General features: G+C 41.5%; 1 protein-coding gene across 20 annotated transcripts in view; it reads left to right on the forward strand.

Moving 5' to 3' along the window:
• Positions 1–27899, forward strand: part of Tcf4 (transcription factor 4) — a 336672-nt gene that overhangs the window by 296090 nt on the left and 12683 nt on the right. For 16 of the 20 annotated variants that reach the window (XM_051163534.1, XM_051163527.1, XM_051163533.1 and 13 more), the window contains 4 exons: positions 6845–6912; positions 8028–8106; positions 10584–10660; positions 13072–13275. In XM_051163534.1, coding sequence (XP_051019491.1) covers positions 6845–6912; positions 8028–8106; positions 10584–10660; positions 13072–13275 — 428 coding nt within the window. The remainder of the gene's footprint in view (positions 1–6844; positions 6913–8027; positions 8107–10583; positions 10661–13071; positions 13276–27899) is intronic. The other 4 variants (XM_051163532.1, XM_051163535.1, XM_051163547.1 and 1 more) reach the window with 1 other exon arrangement.

The raw sequence follows: 27899 nt of genomic DNA on the forward strand, positions 1-27899 counted from the left end.
CCAGAACCCACCAAAACAGCACCGCCAGATAGGAACAAAGTGTTCAGATACATGAGCCTGTGGGGGACATTTCACATTCAGACTATAACAGCTTGGCCTTTGAGATCATTCCCAGAGGGCCACTGATGAAAAACTCAGGGTATGTTTTAGAGAAAACAGCATGCTGTTGTTTACTGCTTTAGCTTTTTGTAATTTTTTTTTCCTTTAAACTTTGGGACTTGTATAAATCACTTATGTGGGAGAGTTTTTGGTAAAGGAGATGGTATTAAAATGTTAAAATATAATCTCTAGCCAACTAATACCATGCTTGCTTCTTTGGTAACTTATTTCTCACTTGAGAATGGGCCACCTCACAGCCCTCTTGTGGCACATCTCACAGAGAAGCTCATTTGGGAATAAGAGACCCACAGGAGAACATTTACAAGTATGTTGCACAGGTCTGACCTTGGAGAGCTATAGACAGAGGTCACATGGGAGAAGTTTTATTAGCTACCAGTGAAGTCTGGGCAGAGTTGAAAAACAAGAAGAAAGAAAGAGAAGTGCAGAACTGAAAGACTGAAAGGGGCTCATTTCACTTCAGTGTGGTTTGACAGACGGAAAGCCCCTTCTGCAGTCATGAGGTCGGTTATGAAGGATGGCCAGTCATTCAGCCTTGTTCCTGACAGATTTCCTGTCTACTTGTGGTTTGAGTCATTTTCTTTTTAAGGAAGATATGGAGGTGGGACGGACCTTCAAGTTCAGGAAAAGACACGCGGACCCTCTTTTAGAAACTAGTATGTGGACCTAATCATCAGTCTTTATGTGAGTGAGGCATGTGTCGTGGGGTAATAGAGAGACTGAGGTTCAGGATGTTCTCTGCGAATCTGGGACAGTTTAGTTGCCCAATACAGTGAGAATGAGGTTTGTTTGTGTTAGATGGCTCCTCTCACCATCAGCTTGTGGACAAATATCAGTGGCCTGAGCAGGGCAGAGGGATGGGTGAGTCCTACAAACAAAGCGCAGCTGCCTGCTGAAGGTGAACTTGGCCTCCTGTGTAAGCCTCAGGGTCCTGGTAAGTGTCTGGACAATAGTAAAGAACTCCAACTTAAAAAGGAAAATATGAAACTTTTAGAACCCAGACAAAGGATTTTCAGGAAACCTAACTATATTAACTTATTTTATAAGAATTAATATTCTTGTCAAAAATTCATTATAAAAATATTTTTTAAAAAAGCATCCTAATTTCTTAGAAAATCAGCACATCTGGTAATTCAGCCTTACAGAGAAAAATACCATAATTAAATTTGCATAGATACAAAAAGTGACTTTAAAGCTACTTTAAGGCAGAAAGTTCTTGAATATTCCAATATGCCCTGCCTTAAAATAATATACACGCCAACTCCATGTGTACAAGTGCAGAGGAGAACTGAAGTCCAGTTACAAGCTTTATTCTCATGGTGTTCTGGTACTCATGTGTCTTTGTGTAAAAGTCTCTTCAGCTGTGGTTTGCTGTGTGGAAGGAAGTAGTGATGGCAGCATGTCTGCAGAACACGAAGAAGAATATTCTCTTCCCATGTCAATGTGCTTCCCTAACAGTGTGGGCTAATAGGACACATCTGTAGACTTTTGAAAACACTTGGCCTAGACTCGCTCATTCTGAAATGCAGGAAATAAAGAAATACTACATTGCCTGTATCTCAAAGAACAAACAGGACTAATTAAATAATTGGTAAATAAGGAACACATAGCCTGACACATGTTTGGGATTACACACATGATCCTGTAGGGGGGAAAAAAAAATCTAAGAGCACGAATGCTGTAGGAATGGGTTCAAGCACTAACACATGGAGAGGCCAGTTTTTACATTTTCTTGGCACAAAGTTGCAAGGCACTGCAGCCCCTCTGAACCATGGCATTGGTGTCTAAGGAAGCTTTCTGGGTTCAGAAGGCTGTCCAGTGTCTCGGCATCGTGTGATAATATTTCACGGTGGTTGTCAGACATTGTCTATAGAACCTCTTCAGTGTCTGGGATGAGACCTGAACTCTGGACTTTCAAGAGGCAGTCTCTCTGGGCACACATCTCATCTCTTGTCTGTTTGCTGCATCCCAAAGATGGAAGGTGTCTGCTGAGGTTGGGGATCGCTTGCCGTTTGTCTTGGTGATACTGTTTACCATGTCTTCTTTTTTGTTGGCTTATTTTGTTTCCTTTTGCTCTTCAGTGCCCAATGCCAATTCTTTTGAGAAACATGAGATTTTTAATGGCATGTCCATTCATGGTAAAATATTTCACCATGGCATATGGTCTATTCCTGTTCTTTCTAGCAAATACTAGCACATTCTAGAGATTCCATTGGCCCATTTCTGGATTGGAAGGGTCTTAGAAGCACCATGAGATGAATGGGGTTAGTAGGGCACAGCATGGTAGATCAGCTGGTTTAGCACCTGGGCAAGGTGGGCGCTGTCCATGGACCTTTAAGTTACTCATATCTGGGCACTTCTGTTTCACCCCTAACTACCCTTTCAATGATAGGCAGCTGGCTTGTGTCAGAAGGGGTCTAGTCCAGATTCTCTTGATCCAAGTATGCACCCAGAGGAAATTACTAGATGCCAGCTGCAGAGAACAGAGATGTCTACAGGATAGTATACTTTGCCTTCTTCCTACTTCCTTCCTTCCAGAAAAATCAGCTCTGCTGAAGAAGAGAGGAGGGGCCTTCTGCTGTAGGATAGGCCAAGGGGTTCCTCAGGCCCAAGAGCCACTCGGCAATCTGCAGCTTCCATTGGGAGTTACCATCTGTGTACACTGACAGCTTGCTCTTTGAGACAGGACACCCTCCCTGTCCCTCACAGCGAATTGGGCATATAACAACATAATGCCTTATAATAACCACTATTGTTTCGTCAGTCTTTAAGTGGCCTGTCTTCTGAGTCAGAAAAAGATGGTATTTCCCATGTTTTTAAACCTCAAGCAAAGTAGTGTTGAAGGAACAGACTACTAGGTTTGATTTAATGCACCACGTGTTTAAGATTATTCCGAAACGTCCTATCTGGTTCATGAATTAATCTGCCTTACAACTCTCACTCCTCCTGACATGCCTGTGTGACATGAAGCATGTTGGGGATGTGGCTTTCTAGTAGAAACATTATGTCCTTTTTCCCTAGAGGGTTTGGTTTCATAGTGATTTTTTTTTATTATTATTAAACTAGTCACATAATATCCCGTCTGTGTTTTATGAGCATCATGAGCCTTCAGATGAATTTGGGTGATGACCAGGCACAGACTGAAGAGTAAAAGATACATTTCATCCAGCAGTGTCAGGTCTGTATTTATAAAGACCACCAATGGAGAGCAATAAATGGGTTTGATTTAAGCCTCCCTACCATTTCCTGCCTACAGTCAGGAGGCCCACCTTCCCCCAAGAATGCCTGGAGCCCCTCCTACATGGCATTAGTATATCATGGTCCGTGTTGGAGGTTATTCTAAAAGTCTTGTAGGACTGCTGACAGTGTTCCACTTTATAGTCATCTTTGTGGACAAACTCATGGCGTTGCTATTCTTTTCCTTAGCACTTTAATGACATAAAGGTTGCTGAACACAGTTCAGAAGAGCCCTATTTTAAAACAGTCCTTCTCGGGAGAACACTCTGACTTGTACTTCCTCTGCCTTTGATGTCCTCTGTTCCTGCCTCAGGTTATGGGTGTGCCATAAAGAAGAAACATATTTTCCAGATCCTAGTTTTCAGGGCTGATCCCCAGGCACCACTCGTCCTGGTATTCCATTTGGGGTGTGTGCTGATGGGAATCACCGTTTCCCCAAAGCAGAGACGAACAGAGGGTGGTCCACCACTGCACACAGGATATGAAACCTTGGTGCGCTCCATCTAGCCAGCAGCAGCACCTGTGTTGGAGCCCTCTGAACCCTTGAGTGGCTGGCAGTATCAAACCCTCCTACAGGATTACAAAGCGGTTCATAATTGTTTATCTTCCAGTCATGTTTATATTATACTTCTACTTAGAGGCTAGGTTTTTGTGTTTTATTTTTTGACTGTTTGGGCCAAATAAATTGATTAGAAAGAAAACAAGATAAATCGGTACACACATAAAGACAATGGATTTCATATTTATTTCGGTCACAAGGATATTAGTGACTTCTAATAATATACATTGAGAAACCTAGGTACTAAAATAGTCATGAAGTCCTAGGATACTGAAGCCTTAAAGGTGGATTTGATGTATGTTTTGCTAAACATGACCTACTTTTCAGTACCCAAACAAAATATTAGTCCATTGGAGAATTAAAGCTGTATCTCCCTTTCTAATTCTGTGTGTCCTTTTGTATACTGGTCACACAAATAAAAAGAGAGATCTTTAAGAGAGGACCAATCTCACTCTGAAAATGTGTTCCCTCCATGTTTCCTGGAACCGAACAAAAGGCACGCCCAGTGAAACAGAAGACTGGCCCCGCTAGACCGCTTTGAAATTTAAGCCTTTGGGTAGGGCTCTCCAGCCCTTGCAAGGTAAAATGGCTTCAAGTTAAAAAAAAGTCTGTTCTTATCAGTGGCTTGCATGAATAGCCTTTGTAGTTTTCTGAAACATTTTTATGACCAGATGAGGTAAGAAGTTGATTCTATTTTTGATTTGGCTTCCTGAGTCTTAATATCTCTTTGTATAAAGAGGACACTAATAGCTTAGTTTAAAAGGCTCAGTGTTGTAAAACAAAACCAAAAAAAAAAAAAAAAAAAAAAAAAATCACACTGGGGCTGGAGGACTGGCTCAGTGCTAAGCCCTTGTTGGTCTTGTGAAGACCGAGATTCAATTCTCAGAACCTACATGGTAGCTCACAGCCATCTGTAACTCCAGTCCTGGGAGACCCAAAGCCTCCTTCTGACCTTCGTGGGTACCAGGCACGCATGTGGTGCACAGGCATTATACCAGTCAAAATACTCATACACATGAAATGCTGAAATAAGTAAGTCTAAAAAATGTTTAAATCACACTAAGAGTATCTTTCCTTATACATAATTTACTGTGTGGATGTTCCTAGAGTGTGTTTATTGGTTGTTCAAGTCTTTGTCTTTGTGGTTTGTATCATGAAAATGGATGGGTGGGAGGATAGTGTTTTTTTTTTTTTTTTAATTTATAATTTCATTTAAAGTTGTTCAAAAGAAGAGTCAGTTTTCTGAAAGCTACTGCTATGACAGTTTTCTGATTGATAAGTTCTTGTTCCTTTTTTGTTCTTGGTTTCAAAGTGTGGTTTGTTTGTTTGTTTGTTTTCACCAATACTTCTCTGAGCATTCACTTTATGGAGATCCATATAAAACCAGGCAGATATCAAAAATTATGATGACTCTAATCTCCATTTAAACACACAATAATGAAAATATAGTATTGCTTGATTTAAAAAAGAAAAGATAATCACTTCCACAGATCGTGTAATATTGAATATTGATGGGATGTGTTGTCTGTGCTTAGATCTTTACCATAGTCCTTTTAGAACCATCTTTAGTTCTTTCTAAAACTCTTTAACATAGAAATTCCCATTTCACACTAGAAATAACTTCAGCTATTTTTACCTTAAATATTTTAATGTACTTGGTACCTTTCTAAGTTGCTTTTATTTGTCTTTTTTTTTTTTTTTTTTTTTTGTCATCAGACACATACTCTGAGAATTTACCTACACCTTTAATCTAGAATATTTATGTAACGTATATGTATCATACATTTGTAATAAGGAAAAGGTTCATTTTTATGACGATACAGTTTGCTTTGTCATGCATCTTTCGGGAGTGTGAGCAACTGAGTCTGTGTGGGGGTTGTGACTATCAAGTAAAGCACGTATAAGAGACCATTGAACTGGCAAGGCCAGCATGCAAATGTGTGAAAGCAACAAGCATACCTTAACCACACTAAGCAGAGGTCTAGAGCATGAAGTTAGGACCCAGAGAAGCTCTGGGTTTGACTACTGGAGTCTTGATCAGATGCCGCCTCATGTTGTGGGTCCAGAGAGATGGTACAAGTTGCTTAGCTGACAGGGTCTCCAGTTCAGGCAGCAGGCTGGGGAATTTAAACATCATTGTAAGGATGAAGTGACACTTTGCTTGAATTCATAACTGACTTGATGTTTCCTCCTAGAACATTAATAGACTATCCTTAATGCTGAGGCTGTTAGTAAAGGCGACTTTCCCCTCATCTGGTCAAGGTGTCAATGAAAAGCTTATTCAAGACCACCCGACCCATTTTCGCCACATGGCTCTAATGGCATGTTACCTTTAACAAAGGAGTTGGCTGTGTTATGTACTGGACCATTTGCATTATTATTAGTAATCCCTTTTATTTTATATATGGAAATATTTATTTAAAATAATAAAAATATTCTTTCTCTTCACTAGCAAAATGACTGCGACGCTAAGATGAATGCCCCATTTTGCTGTCTGTTAAGTTTTTGTTATTTGAAGATAGGTGCACATTATTCAGGAAGATAATTCAAATACATATAAAGAAATCATAGAATTTGAGGACATTTAATGTCCTGAAAGTGTCACATTTTTCTTAGTAATGATGACCACCAAGGCTTGGCTTGATACCTGTCACCAGTAACTGCTCATCATCAACTTGGGGGAGGTAATAGCAGGGAAAACACTTTGTCTTTACATCAAGGTGTCAGGTTTATATTTTATCTGCAAAAAAAAAAAAAGTAACATGAATATATTTGACATCTACCTCAGCAAACAAATTAATGCTAATTAAAGATTAATGTGTTGTAATTAGCATTAAAAATGCAATTAAATTGTGAGTAAATGGACCAGGAATAGAAAACTGCTAGACGTCTCACTGCCTGGTTTTCATATTCTTTCTTTTGTTTTTGCAGCAAACAGAGGAACTGGGGCAGCAGGCAGTTCCCAGACTGGAGACGCTCTGGGGAAAGCCCTGGCTTCGGTAAGGAAATATTGACTTTGGACTCCACAGGCACCGCTTGTAGCAGGGTGAACTTTAATCAGAAGTGGACATATGGAATTTTAGAAAATAAATGCAAATAACTTTGATGGCGGGGGGGGGGGGGATACTGGGGGATAAGGATCACTGAGACTTTGAGGAAAGCAATTTTGCCTCTTCTGCCTAGCCTCTTTCATCATGTTTTCTCACTGGTACTTAGCCACTTTCAATGATGGTCTGAGAACATTCTCTGAGCCTTTGGACTCATATATATTTTTTGGTGTCCATTTCTATTTTTCATCTCTGAAGTATTATAGATGCCCATTGGCTAGCTAAGACAGATTCCTCAAGAGTCAGTTATGAGACAGTTTGGAAAAGTTACCTGGAAAAAGAAATAACAACTGAGGTTCACAAGGTACTTGTCACTTCCTTGGCACCTGGGGGACTTAATTACTCTGCTTTGTCCACCTACTGCCAGTAAGCTGCAAATGAATAAGCCCTGTGTGCTCCCTAGTGACAAAATAGCATCCCTTATTCACTCAGCGAGAGCACCGCCCCTTGCATTGCCGCTCCTTGCATTGTCGTTGAAGGCTTAACTATGGTCATTTACACTCGTTTGAGGGAATCAGTCTCCTAAGGTTGTCTTCAGTTGCTTATGTTGGTGAACATAAAATAAGTTCAACTACTGTCAGCCTTGAGTTCAAAGTGAAAGTGCATATTTAATCTGGGCTCTTCTGTCCTGCTGTGCAATGCCCTAATCACAGTAGACACATCCCTGCCCAGGCCCTTGTTTTATGGAGGAAGAAAGAAAAATCTGAAAATAGTATCTCAGTGGCTTGTCCACAGCCAAAGAACCAGTTATGAGTGGGGAAAGAAATGGACTTAAAGTTGGCTGACCCCAGGCTTTTTTCCCCTATTGTCCCACACCACCACAGGACTTCCTTTGAAAACTTGTAATAATTGTTGCATTTTCCATTTTTGACTGTTGGTAGTGCAGGTGAATGTTGCATGCATTGTGTGACTTGCGGGTTTTAAATGAACCGCAGATATACTTTTGCTGTTTACCATTTGTTTATTCAAAATAAATGAGAATTTATTTTCCTTTCTACTTTTTAAAGATCTATTCTCCAGATCACACTAACAACAGCTTTTCATCAAACCCTTCGACTCCCGTTGGCTCCCCTCCTTCGCTCTCAGGTACTGTGTTCTAATCTCCATTATACAGTTATAACAGGTCACAGAGACCCCCTTCTACACTCCCAGTGCCTACAGAAATCTCAAAGCATAGCATGCCCATACACCCACATAATGGGGTGGATGACACAAATTATAATCTGAGGATGCATTTGCATCCTTTTTTTAAAAAAATTGGATGAAAAAGCATTTCTTACACTTTTCTTAGTTCTACAGATGTTCAACAGCTGATTCATATATTCCAACAAAACTTCTCAAAAAATAGTTAATGTAGTCATGAATACCTACTTCTTAATTACCAAATATTGGCCATGCAAATGAACCCTTCCCTGAAGACATTTGAGCCTTCCCTAAATTGAAATATTTAGAGGAAAGTGCAATTTTGTACATAAATTGTTACATAATTGTGTGAAGTAAGGTGGCTGTTTGTCTTTAAAATGTGGTAAATTACTATGATGTACAGCTTCTAATCACATAATTATAAGTGATACAATTACATAGTAAGTCATCTTACTTTTCCAAAGTGCACCAGAGTGACCTACTGCTCTTCTTAGGTTAAATGCTCCCCAACAGCCTTGCCTTGTCCATGTTTCAGATTATTGGAAAGATGACAAAGTGTCTTACATACAAAACTGTCACATGGATACCCGACCTTACTGGAACTTAGAGTTGATTTGCTTTGCCTAAATGTTGTGTCCTTGAATTGTGCACCATTCCCTGTGTCCTTCTAAGCTGAGTTCCCTCATAGAAAGTGAGGGGGTTTAAACTGCTGAGCAAGCCTAAGAAAGGATGGCTGCAACATAGATGGGGCTGCAGGCTCTGTGATAGAGGAAGTTAGAAGAATAGGACGGTGACAGGGTCAACTGGATACTGAAGTGAGTCTATTCTGGGTGACAAACTGAAACTGGGAAGGAGCAGTTTTAAGATGGTAACAGAATGCCAGCACCACCACCACTACCCTCCCCGACCCAACCACCTGTCCACCCGTCCCTGCCCCAACTGGAAAGGAAAGTTCAGTATTGTGTTGTTGTGGCTTGGCACCAGATTCTTCGGCTCTGAAAAAAAAAAAAAAAAAAAAAAAAGTCTTCTCAAATATCAATCTCCCAAACCAGAGGAGGATCGAGTACAAAGGACTTGAGGCAGTGGGAGGGGCGTGTGGAGGCAGGTGAACCACCACATTTACCAGTTCAAACAAAGCAGTCGGCTCCATGCTCTTGAAGTACAAGAACGACTAATGTCAGATGTCCTGCTTTTGTGCTAAGTGTCCCGAAGTGGGGGAAGGCTGGGTGGTTTGCTATGCCAGTAACAATGAGAGAAACGAGTGCTCAGAAACCTGGTCCTCTTGCTCCTGCTGCTGCCCTGTAGGGATGAGGAAGGGGATGCACAGTCCTTCACTGAGGTGTCAGGCTCAACAACCCGCTGTAGGTAGATGGTACATAAAACAAGGCCAGTGAAGCCACTTTTCAGAATCCTCAAAAATGCATTTTGGAAGACCACGTGTTAGGAAGAAAGAACTTTTATGAAGATATAAATAAGGGGACAGATTGCTATTTTCACACCAACGGCTCTGTTCAAATTCTGTCAAGAAAAGTAATTGAACAAAATATCCTATTTTTATTTAGCATAAAAATACACAGACATACACAGAAACGATAGGAAGAATGAATTGTAAATATGTTGGCAGTATCAGGGCACAGGGTCTTGAGAGGTCAGAGTTTTGGGGGGTTTTGTTGTTGTTGTGTTGTTTTTTGTTTTTCTGTTTTGAATTATGGACTTTGTTAGTTTTCAAAGTGGATGTGAAATTTACAATTGGTTTCGATTTTAAAATGATCTTTCTTTTATAGGATGGATATAGGGAATATATTCTGAGAGGCTATTTGGAAGAAACTACTTAGCTCTTCCTGTTAGGGAGTTTTGTGTCCTCTGCTTTAGTGAAATGCTGTGAATTAACTTCATTTCCTTGGAGGTCTCTGAGGGACCAAGTAAGAGTATGTGCAGAGAGTGTGCTAAGCACTGAGTTCGATCCCTAGTGCTAAAATAAATAAATAAATAAATACGTTTTTAAGGGTTTAACTCATCCCATGGACATTTTAAAACCAGGAGTAAAGTTCTTCTGTATGAACAAGGGAGTTTGGTTGAGCACCACTGGCCTTGAGTTGAGGCCTAGTCACCCACTCAGTCGTTGGTACCCGTGAAAGTGCCGTGGCTTTCCATTCCCGAGTGACAGAGGAGCTCTGCTAGCTGAAATTTAGACCCAATAAAATATTCCTTTTTTTACAGAGAAGCCCGAGGACACTGTGAGCCAATGAAAAGGGTACATGTTTTACATTTGAAAGATTTTTCCTGGCTCCCAGATTTTGATCTGGAAAGATTAAGCGTGTTTATCATATTGACTAATGAAAATCAGCATTGCTTCTTTTTTAAGTATAGGTGGGTTTAAGTGTACACAGATCTGATTGTGTTTCTCGTTTTGATATCAGCAGGCACAGCTGTTTGGTCTAGAAATGGAGGACAGGCCTCATCATCTCCTAATTATGAAGGACCCTTGCATTCTTTGGTATGTCGCATCTCAGATCTCACCACTTTCCAATCAAGCTCCCTGCCCCCCTTTTATCACTCTAAGTTTTTATTTTCACTAATCATTACTTAAGGTCGACATTAGGAACACCGGTCATTATGCTAGGCTCATCTCTGTTTAGAAATGGTGACCTACATGCATCTAGCATGCAAGACCAGGGCTCTAAATACCTAGGGCCTAATAAGAGATAAAGAATCATCCTGGAAGCTAAGTATAGTGCCCTTCTCCCTGCATCTTTGGGAAAAGTCCAGAGCAATGAGCACCTAAGCATGAGGACTGGGACTCTTGAAGATGCTATCTCCTGCCAGCCTACCTACCAAACAACTGTAAACCATTTCCTCCTAACCTCATCCAAGAGGCCTGCTATTGATGTAGCCCTCATCTGCTACAGTTCTCATCGAAATCCAGCAATTTTACTTGTAAAGAAGTGACTGCTATTCCAGAGGAAAGAGCTGATCCTTTCCATGGGCTTAATGCATATTATAAATACTCACAGAATGATTCAAAGTCTGGCACTTTTATCTTCCTCAGCTTAGGGTGGGTGGAGCTAGAATTATGCAAGAAGAAATAGCTGTGCACCATGCAGGTTTGCTGTGCTCATGAGTCAAGTGGTGGGGAGCCCATTTGTCCCTCAGGATTGAGTCTTCTGTTTTCCCTATCTCCACCCAAGTAAGCCTGTCTGATGTAGGGGCTACAATTTTCCTTTTCAACTTACTTTTTAAAGGAAGATCTACAGAGGAAAATATAGAAGCTAGTTTCCTTTCTTCCTATGCTCTTCCTTTCCTTTTAAACAATAGAGGCCACTGCACAGAGACTCAACTTACCCGCTGCCCAGCTCTTTCATCTACAGACTGTACCCAGATAGCTAACTCAGTTGTTTTAAGTACTTAACCTCTACAGGCTATTCTCCCTAGGCCAGCCATCAAAAATAGGCCTTTTTCCCTGTAGGACTGGAGAGATTGGTACATCTCTGTGGACTACAGCTTTGATGCCTTGCTCATTCTAGGCACTCAGAGTGATTCATCAGTAGAGATCTGTTCTGTACCATAGACTAACTCTGTTAGACACACATTCTTCCTGTCAGGATAGAGTAATTAGGAATTGCTTTTCTCATGCAGTAAAGCTGGTACATCTGTTTGCACACCACATTCGAAACCAGAGTGGATTATAACATGTTCTAGTACAAAACAGCACTAGAGCTAAGAGAGAGAGAGAGAGAGAGAGAGAGAGAGACAGAGAGAGAGAGAGAGAGAGAGAGAGAGAGAGAGAGAGAGAGAGAGAGAGAGAGAGAGAGAGAGAGAGAGAAGAGAGAAGAGATAAAGAGAGAGAGAGAAGAGAGAGACACAGAGAGAGAGAGAGAGAGAGAGAGAGAGAGAGAGAGAGAGAGAGAGACCTAGGTTCCAATCCTGACTATGATTTCTTGACAATAAGACACAGAAGAATAAGTCATTTCAGTTTTGAGCTTCATTTTCAGTTCTGTATGGAATGAGCATCCCCCACCTGTCTGGGAATACATGTGGAATGCACATTGATGAGATGGTGCGTTTTTATGTGAACACTGGCAAGCACTGCTTGATGTTTGTCGATCATGGTAAAAAGGAAGATATGCCTGTTCTCTTTCTTCACTGTTAGCTATGGTGTAGGCCTTATCTAGTTGATGGGAACTAGGATCCTAATGTCTAAAATGGAAAGCAAAGAATTGGCTTTTAATTATACAATGAATTCACTGCTGCCATATGGACTTTGAAATTAACCGTAGATCCTGGGTACATAATCAAGCTAAATCTTGTTATTCTTTAGTTTTGTGGTTTCGCATCACTTTGTAACAGAATTTTTAGGATATTTGTGCTATAATAATTTCTGAGCCCCCTCCCTACATACACACATGCAAGTTGATTTCATAACAGATTAAAAAGTAGGAGGAGTAGGGGGCAAAAGTGTCTAAACCTTTACCTGTCTCTGATTTGAGGAAAATTTAATTCAAATGGCAAAATTAGATCATCTTTCTGCTACTAATATTTTAGCTCTTCAGTCAGTGCTTGCCAAAGTCTTCCTCAAATTCAATGCATGTTTTCCTGTAACATAAATCTAAACTCCCTTTCAAGCTAATGCAGTCCAGTATAGCATATGTACACAATAATGTCCTCAAAGATTTATTGAATTTACTTTGTTCCTGAAAAATAACACTGTAACTTCAACATTAACATTTTCCACCAGTTTTCTAGGAAGGACATTATTTATTTTTATTATTGTTCTAAGGAAATAAGCTGTATTGGAAACATGTACCCTGAAACCCAAAGTGTGGTCTGTAACAGCTCAGCATTCTGCTTGTGTAACCTGTGCATGCGTTTCAAACTAACTCAGACTTCATTTCCCTTATAAACCAACAGCAAAGCCGAATCGAAGACCGTTTAGAGAGACTGGACGATGCAATTCATGTCCTGCGGAATCACGCCGTGGGGCCGTCCACAGCTGTGCCTGGTGGCCATGGGGACATGCATGGGATCATGGGAGCCTCTCACAATGGAGCAATGGGTGGTCTGGGCTCAGGGTATGGAACTGGCCTCCTTTCAGCCAACAGACATTCACTCATGGTAAGTGATTTTTTTTTTTTTAAGAATAGCTTTATAGATATAACTCACATATTGAGAGTGTACAGTTCCGTGAGTTTTTGGGGCGTTCATAGTATTGTGAAACCAACACAACAGTCTAATTCTAGAACATTTTTGCCTCTTGTAAAAGGAAAGAGAAAGCCACACAATCATCAAACTGTCATTCGCCACCCTCCTCACACCCCTCTACTCCTGGCAATCACTACTCTACTTTCTGTCTCTATGTCATTGAGATGGAATTAAACTATGTATTGGCTTTTTGGATTAGCTTCTTTTACTTTATCTTTTTAAGGGTTACCTATGTTTTCCACATACTAAAGTTTCATTTGTTTTTATTGCCATTATATATAGCACATTATATTTCCCACTTATCAGGTGAAAGATCCTTGGGCTGCTTTCATTCTTTGATAGTTGCAAACAAACAACCAAACACACTCCTATGAGTATTCATGTACACGATTTCATATAGACACGTGTCTTTATCCCACATAAGCATTAGTAAGTTGCTGAATCGTTGCTCATATTGTCAGTTATTCACCTTGATAACTTTGGTCGAAGCACACAACTCAAGTGCATGTTGCACCAGTGATATTCCAAATATGAGGATGGCTCGATTTGGTTTCTCTTAAAGAAATGAAAATGATGCCTTTTAATCTCAGGGAGTTGTGTATTTGCCCTTTGGGAGTGGGGAGTCAGAGAATGTTTATAAGAAAATATTAAATGATAACAATTGCCTGACAAATGGTATAAATTTTACTTTATTGTTGACTTTGGGGTAACTCTGCTCCTTGCACATGCCTGGTGGTAACCATCCTATTGCTGCTTGACCCTTCTAGGGTTTACAGGTTGTTTGGTTCAAGTCTATTTTCCATCCTCACTGCAGCTTCTCCTACTTGGATATGCTTCCAAATGGAAATGCAAAATAACTGTGAATCTTTGTACTTGCTCAACAGTATTTTTTGGTCCTTCTTCAATTTCCCTTAATTGAAAGACTAAGATGAAGAGGGCCATCCTGTGCAATATAATACTGAAACCTGCAACTGATTAGAAACCAAAAATGTGGGTTTATAAATAGAAGGAATGAACTCACTTCTAAAATGTGGAAAGATATTTTTGAATGCCAATATTCATTTTTTTCTTTATCTTGACCTGTACCCCAAAAATCCATCATTGAGTAAAACTTGTTTGCATATCCATTGGCAGTTGCTTAAGAATTTACAAAGGAAAGTCTAGATTTTAATTTAGCCTGGCCTCAGGTAATGTGTTAAACACTCGTGATGCACTTAATATGAGATTTTCATTTGTACAGCTCTTTTTTTTTTTTCAACTACAGTGTTTAAACAACACTGCTTTTAATTAAGAAATCTGGGTTTATTAAAATCCAGATCTGCGCCTTATAACCAGTTATATATATATATCTGCTCTCAATCAAGAGAAAAATAGTCTAATTTCTGTAGCTGCGTTCACTGTGCATATGCGAGCCGGATGCAGCACCCAAGACATTGATGTAGAAGTTGTCTTTTCCCTAAATATGTAGTTTGTTCTTAAATACCAGATGGAGGCTAGGTGGTTCTTTAACATACTAAACTGTACATAGACGCTGTTTGGAATTATTTGACCTTTGGGTTGCCTCTTCTTTGAGTCTGATCGGCAGTGGGACAGGACGAAATGAAAAACAAAACAAAAAAAAAAGACACAGACACAAAACATTAGAATTATTTTTGGAGAAGGGAACTTGAACTGACCCCAATGGGGGAAAAAAAGAGAAAGATAATAGAACGGAACAATTTTTAAAAAGGGAACTAATTGGCCAATATTATATAGATACCTCTTGGATATGATTGCCAGAATACTATGTAGAAGGAAAAAGTTGCTGGTTTTACTGATTTTAAAAAACCAAAAGTTTCCTCCCACTCTTACAAGGAACTCTGGAACCACCCAGATCATGTCCTTGCTCCAGAGATGTGTATGTCAACCACCTGTGCCCTTGGAGTCCAGTCGAGGCCTTGTTACCCTCCTCACTTCCTAGATACCATGTGGCCTGTCCCTAAAGCCCTGGGCTCTTCGTGTGTGTGTGTGTGTGTGTGTGTGTGCAAGAGATCGGATTGAAGTGTCTTTTCTCAACTCAAACCCATATGAATTTTAAAACAAAAACCGAAGAACAAAGGAAATAGTTTTCAACTTTTGTCAGTCTGAAGTTAGCGTTTGACCATTTGACACATTCCACAATAAAAACGTTTGAGGGAGGAAGCAAAAAAAAAGAAAGAAAAGAAAAGAAAAGAAAAAAAAAATCCCTCTTTCCCCCAGCAACAACAACAAAAAAAATTCAAGGAGGGTACTGGTAATGTTTTCCACATTTGTATTTTAATACATGAAACAGGCTTTCAAACCTTGGCCAGCTGCAGGAAATAAAGTAGCCGTGGGAGGTATGTACAGGAAACAGGGCCGAATGGCTGGAAAGGCTGTGTCCCAGCTACACACCTCTTTCTTTTGTTGTTCTGGAGTGGAAGTGAGGTGCAGAAACTTGAGACTCATCCCAAGGCTGGTTTTGTTTTGAGCAAATCTTCCTTCAACTCCACCTCATGATTCCTTCTGATTAAAGAACAGACGGCTCCTAATGGTCTTGACCTCCACGCTCCTCTTCCTTCCTTCCCTGCCTCCTAAACAGCAAAACAAAATGCCTTGATAACGTGGATGGTGCTGTAAATCTTGCTTCCCCTTAGCAGCTTGAGTCTGTCATGGGGAAAACTGTGGGTCTTCCTCAGCTATCTCAGTTAATCGCTCACATGGTGCACTTAGCCTTTGAGTCACAAAATGTCTTCCTTGGTCTTTGATAATTTACTAAGTATCAATACAGTGACCGGGATGCCCCCACCACTACCACCACCCCACCCCACCCCATCACACCCCCACACGGCATGGGTCATACCACCAGAGTGAATGGCAGGTATGTGGGGCTTTCTAGATAACATAGTTTGACTGTGCTTTTCCTTTCTCAGGAACTTTGAAGGAACTTCCATTGTCTGTAAGAATAGGGTCAGCTCCTTAGTTCATCAGTTAATACCTTGATTATTCACCAAAAGCCTTATATTTAGCTATTCCCTTATGCAAAGGCTTTCTAGCCAGACCAGTATATGCACATTACCAGCATTGGCCCCATTAGGTACTTCATTTGCATATGTCCTGAGTTCACCTGCCGTGTCCATTGTCAAAGTTCTGAGAAACTCTTCATCTTCCAGGAAGCCATCCCTTGCTGTTTCTGTCTATAACAGTTATTTTCTGCGCATGCACACACACACACACACACACACACACACACACACACACACACTCCTGTACCCCCAACTCATAACACAATGAGTTATACCACTACCAGGTGTTTCTCTTACCCAGCTTCATGAAGCTGAGCATCTTTTACAGGAGCCACTTCAGTATGACTGACTGATGTATATTCCTTGAGTGCCACCTTTCACACTTGCTCTCCCTCCCAGCAAATAGATGGTCACTCAGTGGGAAGAAAACACTAGCTTGGCCCCTCTGCTCTAGGTTCTGGACACAGCATCTCAGGTGCCACTCATAGAAGTCCAATGAGGGAGACCATAGTGGCTGTCAGGGTTGGTGATGTGAGCTTCACAAAGTTCAACCGGGTCAAAGCATACAGCTATATTTAAGTCCAGAGGCTTTACTCCCAACTCTGTGTTCTGTTTTGTCACCATGCCTCCATCCCAGGAATTGTCAATACACCTTTTCAGAAGTAATTTTCAGTGCAAAAAGTTTGAGATGTTCATATCTTGATAAGCGTTGGTTGGCAGAAGAAGGTTAGTCTGGTTCCCCCAGAAGCTTTCTTCTCTCCATTGGGGGTGGGGGTGGGGGTGGAGGTTTCTTTCTCATGGTAAACCATCCTTGGCTAAGTGCCTTCTTAAGTCACCATGTACATCTTGAATGGCCAACAGCTGTGAACTCATCCTGCTTGAATCATCGAGAATATAATCTTAAGCCATCAAGTAACATTTCTTACCATAACAGCCTCCTTCCCTGGCAAAAGCAAAGCATAGCTCTCTGAATATAGGAGAAGAAGGAAGCATCTAGGTTTGTCTCTTACCTAGTAAGGGAATCTTACCACTTCCAGTCCCCTCTGTGCCTCATACATCTCATGGTTCATCTTGGTGTTCAAATCCTTCGCTCTCCTATAAAGCATGTTAGGAGCAGTCTTCCAAAGGCGGGTCTCTGAAAGAAGCCTTTCCAATGGCTTCACATCATCTCTTAATGGAACTAATCCAACATTAATACATTTCCCCTGTGTGTGCCCCTGGTTACCTGTAGATAGACTCAGCAATGCTGGGTTTATTATCAGTGTACAGTTCCTGCGGTTCTCAGTTCCTTTTTAAGTAAACTCTGCTTGTTCATTTCAAGAGCATTTAGCTGTGGTCACTGGTGTCAGCCACTACCCTCCATTATGGGCTCGAGTCTCAAGGGGGCTCACACACTAGTTGGAAAGAACCACTATCTTTAAGCATTGCTGGGCACCAGTCTACAAGGCCCTGTGAGAAACCAGGGACTCTCACCAGAAGGGAGTGCTTCCTAATCAGCTGGTATAGAAGTGCCCTGTGTACACTGCTGGGCACGAAACCCAGCACTTTGCCCACACCAGGCAGGTGCACTACCACTAGCTGCAACCCTGCCCCACCCCCACCTCTTTTCCTTTCTTTCTTTTTAAAGTTTGAAATACAGTCTCCCTCTTGTACTCAGGCTTGCCTTGAACTTACTCAAGATGACTTTGAACTCTCAATCTTCCTTTTCCAGCCTCCCCATTAACTAGGCTTACAGTCTCATACCACAGGAACTAGCAGTAGCAATCTCTTGAGAGCTCTGGCTGATTAAGAGATGAAGGAATCCTTTATGACTCGTCTCCCATAGCTGTCCTCCATGGCATCCCACAGGCCCCCACATTGGACTCCTTACCCCAGGTGGAATTGTGGAATACAGTTTAGGAATCGCTGATGCATGTAGATCTTAGCTTCATTTCTTTCTTTCCAGTAAGTGCCCTCACCTCACCCCACATCCTGAGACATGGTTTCTCTGGGTAGCCTTGGCTGTCCTGGACTCACTTTGTAGACCAGGCTGCCCTCAAACTCACAGTGATCCACCTCTCTCTGCCCACCACGTGCTGGGGTTAATGGCGTGCACTACCATGCCTGGCTTTCAGTAAGTTTTTTATTTTTATTTTCTTTAAAAAAGTATTCAATGAGCTTGTGTCAAGGCAGCAATAATCTTTCTTTAGCTGGCGTGGAGCATATAGGAACTGAGAGGGCATAAGACTTTATGGATAAGCAGTTCACTTCCGTTTGCATGTTGAGCTTGGATTACTGAATTTTAGATTCCGAATTTTTAGCTCAAAAGTCAGCCTATTGTCATTGTTTTTCTACCAAAGACTAAGACCTAGAAAGGGGAAGTGATTCAACTATGTTTGCTTGGCTAGTTAGTGGTTGAGCTAGGCTTAAAAACAGACAGACAGGCCAGAGCAACTACACCAACTTTAAAAAAAAAAAAAAAAATACTACTGGAGATCGGACCCAGGGCCTTGTAAGTGCTTGCCAAATATTCTCCCACTGAGATACAGTATATAGCTGCTCCCAATAGCCTTTCTATCAGTCCTCTACAGTACATTTGTCATTTTATGCTGTACCCCAAGAGTTTCAAAATTATGAATGGTATTTAAACCACCCTACTCCATGTGCTTAGGTAATGATTTCGAACTCACTCTTCAGTTTTCTCTTAACTCTCTATAGTGAGCAGCTATTTTATCTCCACCGATCATACTGAATTACAACATAGGGTGTGCCCACTGGATACTACTGCTTTGCTGCCTGGATAGCATTTCCTGGCAGGCCATCATGGTGGGCACAGAGGCATAAGCACAGCGCCTTCAGTCTTTGCAGGTCTTGACTCCGTAAGGTTCTACACATGCTTGGGCATATGCTTTCCCTGTGCAGTCATTGCTATAGAACCCTGGGGGCTTTAAATGTCATTTCAGCTCTAATATTCTTATAAATTATCTGCCAAAAATGTTGATCAGCTGAAATTTTCCCCCTTTGTAAAGCCTGTTTCTATCAACGAGTTGCAAACTGTACCTCTGCGCACTCCACTTCTGCCTCTCTGTACAGCGCTTTTCTGGACAGTGGAATTGCTCCCAAGTCCAACCCAATATGCACACAAGGGGCTTTCAGTATTTGTAGAGAGTCTGTCAAGAGTTTTCTGGCCTTTAAATTCAGCATCTATATCTTCAAATATTAACCTCAAATAACCCCCTCCAAAGCCCTACTAGTTTACAGTGCACCCTCCCTAGTTTATCCAAGAGTCTCCTATTCTACTTTAAGGAACTTTTAATATATGGAAACTGAACATGATACTCAGAAGGCTTTCAGGGTAGACTAGTGAAAATACACCTTCTCCTGCATCCTACCCATTCTGCCTAACAAATCTTATTTGCTAATATTGACACCTTCACAGTCTTGCTGACATATATTGAACCCGTAATCTTTGAACCATAAATAAGCCTCCGTGCTGACTCTGCCCCAGTGTACTTAGTGTTACAGCTGTACACAACTTCATATAACTTCTTTGAATGTCATATTTCACCCTTCTATCTATTTCCAGTCTAAAGTGTACCTCACATGCTCATTATATCCTCTGCCAGATGTAGTGTTGGCAGATGTGATGGGTGCCTTTAAAGTCCACATCAAAGCCACTACTAAAAACGTTGGCCAGGGAAGGTCATAGGCCAAAAGGCCCTAAGGCTCAAGAGAACCTTCGTTCTCTCCACACTTGTTCCTGCTCCTGGAGTTTTCTGTCACAACCAGGTCTGTCCCCTAATTCTGTCCATGGAGCTTCAGTTATAATGTTCACCCTGTCGTTGTAAGAGTTTGGGCATGCACATGCCCCCTGTCAGTGATGAAATGGAGTTTGTCTAGAGGAACTTGTTCTTGACTAAATCAAACTGAGTTCAGAGCACATAGACACTGACTGTCGAACAGACTACTGTAGTCCCACCAGGGATCGAAATTGTCGACTCATATTTCAGCCATTACTCTGTTACTAAGGGTTTTTATTTTTAAAATCAGGATAGTTGCCCGACTCTAGCATTTTCCTGTCTTTTCTAACCTCCTGGATTATCAAATATTCCTGAGTAGATTAGTAACCAGAACTGAAAGATGTTCCTTCTCTAGTCCCGGCATACATTTAAAAAAAACAAACAAAAAAAAAACCCTTAAGGACACAAAAAGAGAAGAAAAGGAACTTTCAGAAATTCTCTTGGCCAAGAATTATTTGTTCAACAATTGCTTCAGAATTCTTAAGCTCATGTGATAGTTGGGTTCTACATTAATTCAGCGAGAGTCGGGACCTTCTATGCAGCCACCTCAAGGGTGGTGGCTAGAACTACGGCTCTATGCACACCCACCACGGGTTCCATTGGGGACATTCTCTTCCATCTCTCATGGCCTTTTATATTCAAACTCAGGCCTCATGACATGGAAACTTTCAGTCTGTGTGCTTTGGTGTGTAACCACAAGCCCCTGTTTTCTGTGCCCCTGGACCCAACAAATCCAAGGCACATATTCATCATCCTGCAGCCATGTGCTGTGAGCAAATGAATGTTTAAAACCTTGTCCTCTACCCCATTTTCATATGTGAAAATAAAATACATATTTGAAACAAACCCTCTCTAGCTTCATCTTGCTTGTTATGCTGGCTGTTTTCTTCTTACATAATGGAGGAAAAGGCAAGCCAATGCTTTCAGGACCTTAGTCATCCTTTTTTTTGCTATTAAATATCAAATGTAAGAACTGTTAAGCTGCCCATAATTTAGCATATTGAACAATCCTTGATTGATTTTAAAAAATGGTAGTAGTGCCTCCACATTCTGAGAGCAGATTCCTCTGGAGAGAAGAGCACACACTGGGTACATTTGAAAGCCCACATCTTCATTCACTCCTTGTATCTCAGCTCACTGTAGACACAGTACTTACAAGTGCGAGACTCTAGGATTTCATAGGAACCAATCCTGGCAAGCCTCTGGCACAGGTACACACCTCACTTCAGGGCAAGGTAGAGTTACGTGCAAGACATGACCAGACTAGGAAAAGACTAGACTTGGGCAAGAGTCTGTGCTAATGTTTACCAGCTACTAGAGAAGGCAGCATACACATGGTTCCAAAAGAATTTTTTAGAATAGAAAGAAAAAGAAAAGCGCTTATATTCTCAAAGAGCAGTAAGGCAGACGCCTGATGGCCTGGTCTTGCAGCTGGTAGACCAGACTGCTCCAAGCCCCTCCTCCACAGGGCAGCAGCTCCAGCAGTTTGGTTTGAGCATTGCACATGAGAGTCCACAGGAAGAGTGAGTTTTCATGTATATTTTTTTTTTTACATCCAAATTAAATTAACTCATGGAATTTTCCACCCCTGGGAATTAAAGTAGCAGTTCATGAAGTAATTCGGTTATGTCATTCATACCAAAACAGAAAATACTGGTGTAGCTTGGCAGTGTTTAAAAGCCAAAATGAGGCCTTAGCCATTTTATATTTCTTCAAATTCCATGGTCGTTGTGTTAGTTTAACTTTTATTGTGGCTGTAAATTTTTCAAATCAAAAGTATCCTAGCTGCTTAGAGGACATGTGTATAAAACAAACTAACAAAACAAAACAAAAACCGAGTTCCCAGCAAGAACAGAGTTTAGAAAAACATCAACTTCGGGGCTGAAAACTGAAAGGTGGGACGCTACATTTCCTGTCAGACCTAACTGGTTGGCGTTCACAGTTGTGCTTGGTCATAGCTTCCCCCTTCTCCATAAATGATCCAAGAACTGTAAAGCTGAGTTTAGCCCAAAGATCTGTCCGATATTAGCGAGAAGAAGCGCTGTCTTACACTGGCCACACGCCCTCAAAAGCAGCTAATTGGAGGTATTGTGTAAAGCCACGCAACTGAGTTTGAACATTTTCGTTTCACATGCGCCTTCTCCGCAGCTTCTGCACACGCGCAGCTCTGGTGTGGAGCCGCGGGTGTGTGAAAGTTATTGGAGAATGGTAGTCTCTGGGTAATGTTCTGTAAGCTGCCCAATTTCCCCCCTGTAGGCTAGATGGGAAACAGCTGGTTTTTGTTTTAAAAGCTGTTTTGAGAAACGTCTGAATCTTGAGATATAGGACTGAGGTCATTGTGAAAGCAGGTGCTCATGGACAAGTGAGAAAACTGCCAGGGGCCGGCTAGCTCAGGAATCTGCTGCAGGGGACTTCCTCTTAGAGGAAAACGTGTTGAAGTTTGCTCCTCCGTTTAAGACACCAACCCACCAACCAGTTTAAGTTAAGTAATCGCATTAGCAGTACTGTTGGAAACAGCATCTTTGAGCACAGCTAGCCCTTGAGTGAATAATTAGCTCAGTATGAAGGACTCCAAAACGGTCATTTCCTCTCCAGGGCTACAGCTCCAAGGGTCTGACGTTCCACTGCTTCTCGGAGATTTTAAGTGCTTGAATTTCCTCTTTAAACACACACACCAGTGGTGAAATACCTATTACTGTAAATAAGTCGTAGCCCAACTGCCTGGGTCTGGGGAGGGTTTTTTGTTTTTTTGTCTTTTGGGTTTTGGGGTCTTGTTTTGTTTTGTTTTTTTTCGGGGGTTGTTTCTGGTTTTTTGTTTTTGTTTTTGGCTATGTAAGGGGAAATGGGAGAAATGAAGCCCACTTGACAAAATCCACACTGAAGCAGTTTTGAGAAAAGGAAAACAAGAAATGGGAGGAACCAAGTGCTGGAGCTAGGGCAAAGCAGGTGGCCATTATCCTGAGGAAGAAAGGAATCAGCCTCCTCTCCTTCTCTGGGAGCAGGCAGTTATTAGCAGCTGTTTATCCAGTCGGGAATTGAGATTACCATTGTAAACTTTCTTTTTTTTTTTTTAAGAACCAGAAGAAAATCTGTTTGGGAAGTTGGCTCTGTATATCAAATCTGTCTTGCCAAAAAAAACTTCCTTCCTCAGAACACATGCACTGGAGTTGAGCAATGTCACGATTCTCTGAGAAGCTCAGGATTACCAAAAAGTCTGTCCCTGTTGGCTAGGAAAAGAAGGGCCAGAGAGATGGGAAGGCCTGCACTCTACCATAGTCTTCCCAACGTCAAGCCAGCTACTGAGTCTGCTGCCCCTTCACTTTGCCATAGTGACTGAAAAGGGGCCGTTTTGCTGCTATCTCTTCATTTTCTCCACCCCTCCCCACAGCCTTTCCCATGGTCAGACATACACAGATAGACCCTCTACACACCTGCTCTTTGCAGGTGACCCTCCGTGAAACACTGAAGAAGGTGCTTAGTGCTTTTGTGATCCTTTGGTCTCCAAAAAGGGAAATATATATATAAAGTGGATATTGGCATTTTTCCTTGATTTAATGCTACTCTTAATGTCATTTTCTTTTATTAAACCCTTTCTTTTGCTTTTGATCTTATTTATAGCAGCCACTGGTCATATGGAAGCCATTACTGTATAGCTGGGAGATGAAAGCCTTCACTGCAGTAAAATAAGAGTGAATCATTTGAACCAATAATACACACATCCAGTGAGATGCCATGTGTGTCCAGAATGCCCTATGTGTTCACTTTGTAGCAGGGTAGTTGAGCTTTAGAATGCGCTGCATGAAAATCTGCTTTTTGTCAGAGATATGTAGTCTGACAATATGAAAACACATGTTAACACACAGCCCTTAGCTGCTTGTTTCATGTACAGAGAGACAGACAGACATAGAATCAGAGACAGACAGACAGACAGATAGACAGACACTCATAGAGACAGAGAAAGACTGTCTAATGCCATTTATTGATATAAAAAATAAATTTCCCATTACAGTGGGAGATTATGTAATCAGTGTCAAAAATTAGACTATTACAGATAGGTTTAGACAACTGCCATAAAAATCTTTCTTGTCCTTCAAAACTTATCTCAGTCACCCTGGTTTTTCCAAGCAGATATGACTTCATCATCTGTTAAACACTCTGTGACCTTATTCTCTTTTAAGACATCCATTTTATTTTGGCTTCTGTCATAATAATATTATACCACCATTACAATGGATCTATTAAGTAATAGATATGTCTATCTTTCCTTATTTTTCATTCCTGTGAGTACCTTAAGAGTGGCTGACATGTAGACATCTGAAAGGCTTTTGCTGAATTAAACGAAATGTTTATTATTGGACAGAAACATACAAAAATGACTAGGCATTATCAATGGTTACAAACGTCAGACCGATTCTCCTGGATACGTGCCATTGGTGTTGGGGGAACATCTCCCTCCACACACTGTAGTGATGGTGGTGTCCCATGATCTGAAGCCAGACCTTGAGCCTATGGCATTCACAACCCAAAGCAAGCATTGGCTTTATGCATAGCAAAGTTTAAAGTCTGTGTCCAGTGCCACCAGACAGTGTCCTTGAATGTTTTATGTATAGTGCCTTTACTGACTTAGAGTAGGATCCTCCCCAGGCCCAGCAAGGCAATAGCAAAGTGTAAAATTATGAAGATCAGCACTGTCTTTTTTTTTTTTGTCCTGAGACAGTGTTTTTCTGTGTAGCCTTGACTATCCTAGACTTGCTTTATAGACCAGGCCAGCCTCGAACTCAGAGAGATCCTCCTGCCTCTGCCTCCCAAGTGCTGGGATTGAAGGCATGTGCCACCACACCCAGAAAGATCAGTCCTGAAGGGGCTAGAGACAGGCTGGTGGCTATGAAGGATCTAATAAGACAGAAGTTGTTGGAAGAAGAGATGAGGAAGGCCTTTACTTGTCCCACAGTCATGTTGGAGGGAGCCCAGCAGCGGAGGAGCCATACATAGATAGCAAGAGTCAGACTGATCAATTTTAAAATAAGGATAACTGAGATGGTCCCCGGGTATCCAAGTAAAGGATCAACAGCAGAGGATGGAACTCGTAGATTCAGTCCATAAAACATGAACTGTGCTGAACCTTAACTGTAGGGCCAAATCCTGGGAAAAGAATATAACATTCCAAAGATGATTAACAAAGAGATGCGGAAGATACATTTCATTCACTTGGGCACACTTCTTTATGCTTTTGTTCCTTCTACAAATATTTACTATAGGCATTTGTTAGGCACTGTGTCCTGCACAGCTGGGTACTGGAAACCTGGCAAGGGAAGAAAGGGAATAAAGAAATGATAAGCACAAAAGAGGCAGCGGACATATACGTAGACGCTGGGATCGGGCGAGTTGTGTTTGCACTGATGGAGCAGCACCAACTTACAGTGGCAACCGGAGACTCGGCGCGTTTATTGTGTACAGCACAGAGGCAGGGGTTAGCTAGTCTCAGTGGGTGTTTATGGTTGAGCCGTATCAGGACATAAGCATCTGGGAGGATGGAGATTTGGTTCCTAGTTTTTGCCCACACTGATCAGTCACACTCATACTTGCACATGTTAGCATTCACACTCAGCCCAGAGTAAGGCTTGGCCATTAGTCTGAGATTTCCCCCTGGGTGGAAGGGTTGGCCATCCCCATGGGTCTGAGGCACAGTTCTAAGTAGATGTTGAGTGCCATAGTGTGTCTCTACTCATGGACAGTCTGTGGGGCTTCAGGATGGTTTGCAGGGAAGTCAGCCGCAGGTGTGCTCCAGGGGGCCACAGCTACAAGCGTACATCAAGTGTTCAATTGGCTTCTAAACAAAAGAAGCTGCTTCAGTAACTGCAGGTCTTCACCATAATTCCCATGCTAGATGGATGCGATTCACTGCAGCTGGGTCAACTTTAGTTCCGTACAACAGAGTTAGTAGCCTGGTCCCTGGACCAGAGTGGACTGGGCTCCCCTAAGCTCCCCCACCATCCTATTTGGTACACTGCATCCAGGCATCACCCCCGTTACAGGAAAATGAGGTTATGGTGTTGGAAGCAGTGGAGGGTGGAAATACAGAAAGGAGAAAGGAAACAGTTCCAATGCATGAGACTTAGAAAGAGAAAAGTGAACTGAGTTCAGCATTCACTGGTTTACATCTTTGCAGCCATGTCACAGAGTCATTCATTATAGCCATTTTGATGGATTGTCCAGGAATTTGGCCTAGTTGGTCACATGGCAGATAAGCACTACTAAAACCACAGTTGGCTAGATTGTGTGTGAATCATCTTGAAGGGGCTAGAGAGATAGCTTAGTGGTTAATGGTATAGACTACTCTCTCAGAGGACCTGGCTTTAGTTCCCAGCCCCTACATGGTGGTTCACAATCATTTGTGACTTCAATTCTAAGGGACCTAGATCCTCCTTTTGGACCCTGCAAGCACTACATGCATATGCTACATACACTATACATACATGCCAACAAGCACACATATTCATAAAGTAAACCAATCTTGAAATTTTAAGTCATCTCAAAAATTATTTGATCTGGAGAATAAGTATTAAATGAATCTCTAGGAATTGTCCATAAAGGAATCACACTAAATTTCAGACAAAGTAGAAGTAAAGCTATGAGATTTCTGGAAAAAAAAAAATTAGGAATTCTCATGACAGTTATGAAATCATCTCCCAGTCAGTGCAAGCCCAGACACAGGAACTGGACCCACCGCTGCTTTCAGTGAGAAGGCCTTGACATGCTTGATCACGTGATGTATTACAAAAAAGAAAAGTCTGGTAATTTTAAAAACCTGAGCAATTAGGCAAGTGTATCTGTGGTGGAAAGATATCGTGGATGACAGGAATTTCTCCTACAGCAGTTGGATTTTAGAGTTCTGTTGTGTTTTCTCCAGGTCCCTGGGTCTCTGGTTCATTCCTCTCAGCATTGCTCCTCAGCTTGCTTTTTATGTGCTTTGAGCTCCAACTATGAACCCTTAAAATTTTCCATCTGATTTCTACTTCTTTAAGGGATACACGTTTTGCCTAAGTGGGATGTTGCACATGGGAGGAAATAGGTTTGCTTTCCTCTACTGTACAGATCCAGCGAGGCAATGGAAGCTGAAATTGAGTAGCCTTTAGCTGTCATGTACAAGTGATATCTCATGGGGAGACGGCCGTTGGACACCAGAAATGTCTGCCGCGTCACTAAGCCATAATGACAGGGAAACAGTGTGTGTTTAAATAAAAAGCAAAACAAACAAAGTAAAAAGGGAATCAGGCATCTTTTTGCCCGACTTTCTTGTACCTTTCATACTTTCTGAAAACTGGAAGCCTGCAATAGCAAGCATCAGTTTTCAATAAACCAAGAAGTTCCACTAACATCCCTGGTGTTGTGCCATTGTTACATGGGTCTTGACATGGATGGATGGCATCTGCCGAAAGTCCCCATCCTGCTCTTTTAGAAGGATTATGGTGGAGTAGGAGGAGCTAGGGTCTGAAAGCCTGTTTGGAAGCAGTTATCTCTGGCGATAACATTAACTAGAATTGAATAACTGCCAAATGAAATTTAATACATTTTCCCATCCATGAAATAGGCCTCTTAAATACAACAGAATAATTACTTTCACAATGCTCCCTGGAAACAAAGAGAGCAAAAGCATTGAATATCTTTTTTGTTTGTGGTGTTTGTTGTTAGCTTGAGGATAAGGACAAGGGTATTTACAGAGATGCTCTTCAGC

The sequence above is a fragment of the Acomys russatus genome, chromosome 20 (assembly GCF_903995435.1).
Source record: "Acomys russatus chromosome 20, mAcoRus1.1, whole genome shotgun sequence".
NCBI lineage: Eukaryota > Metazoa > Chordata > Mammalia > Rodentia > Muridae > Acomys > Acomys russatus.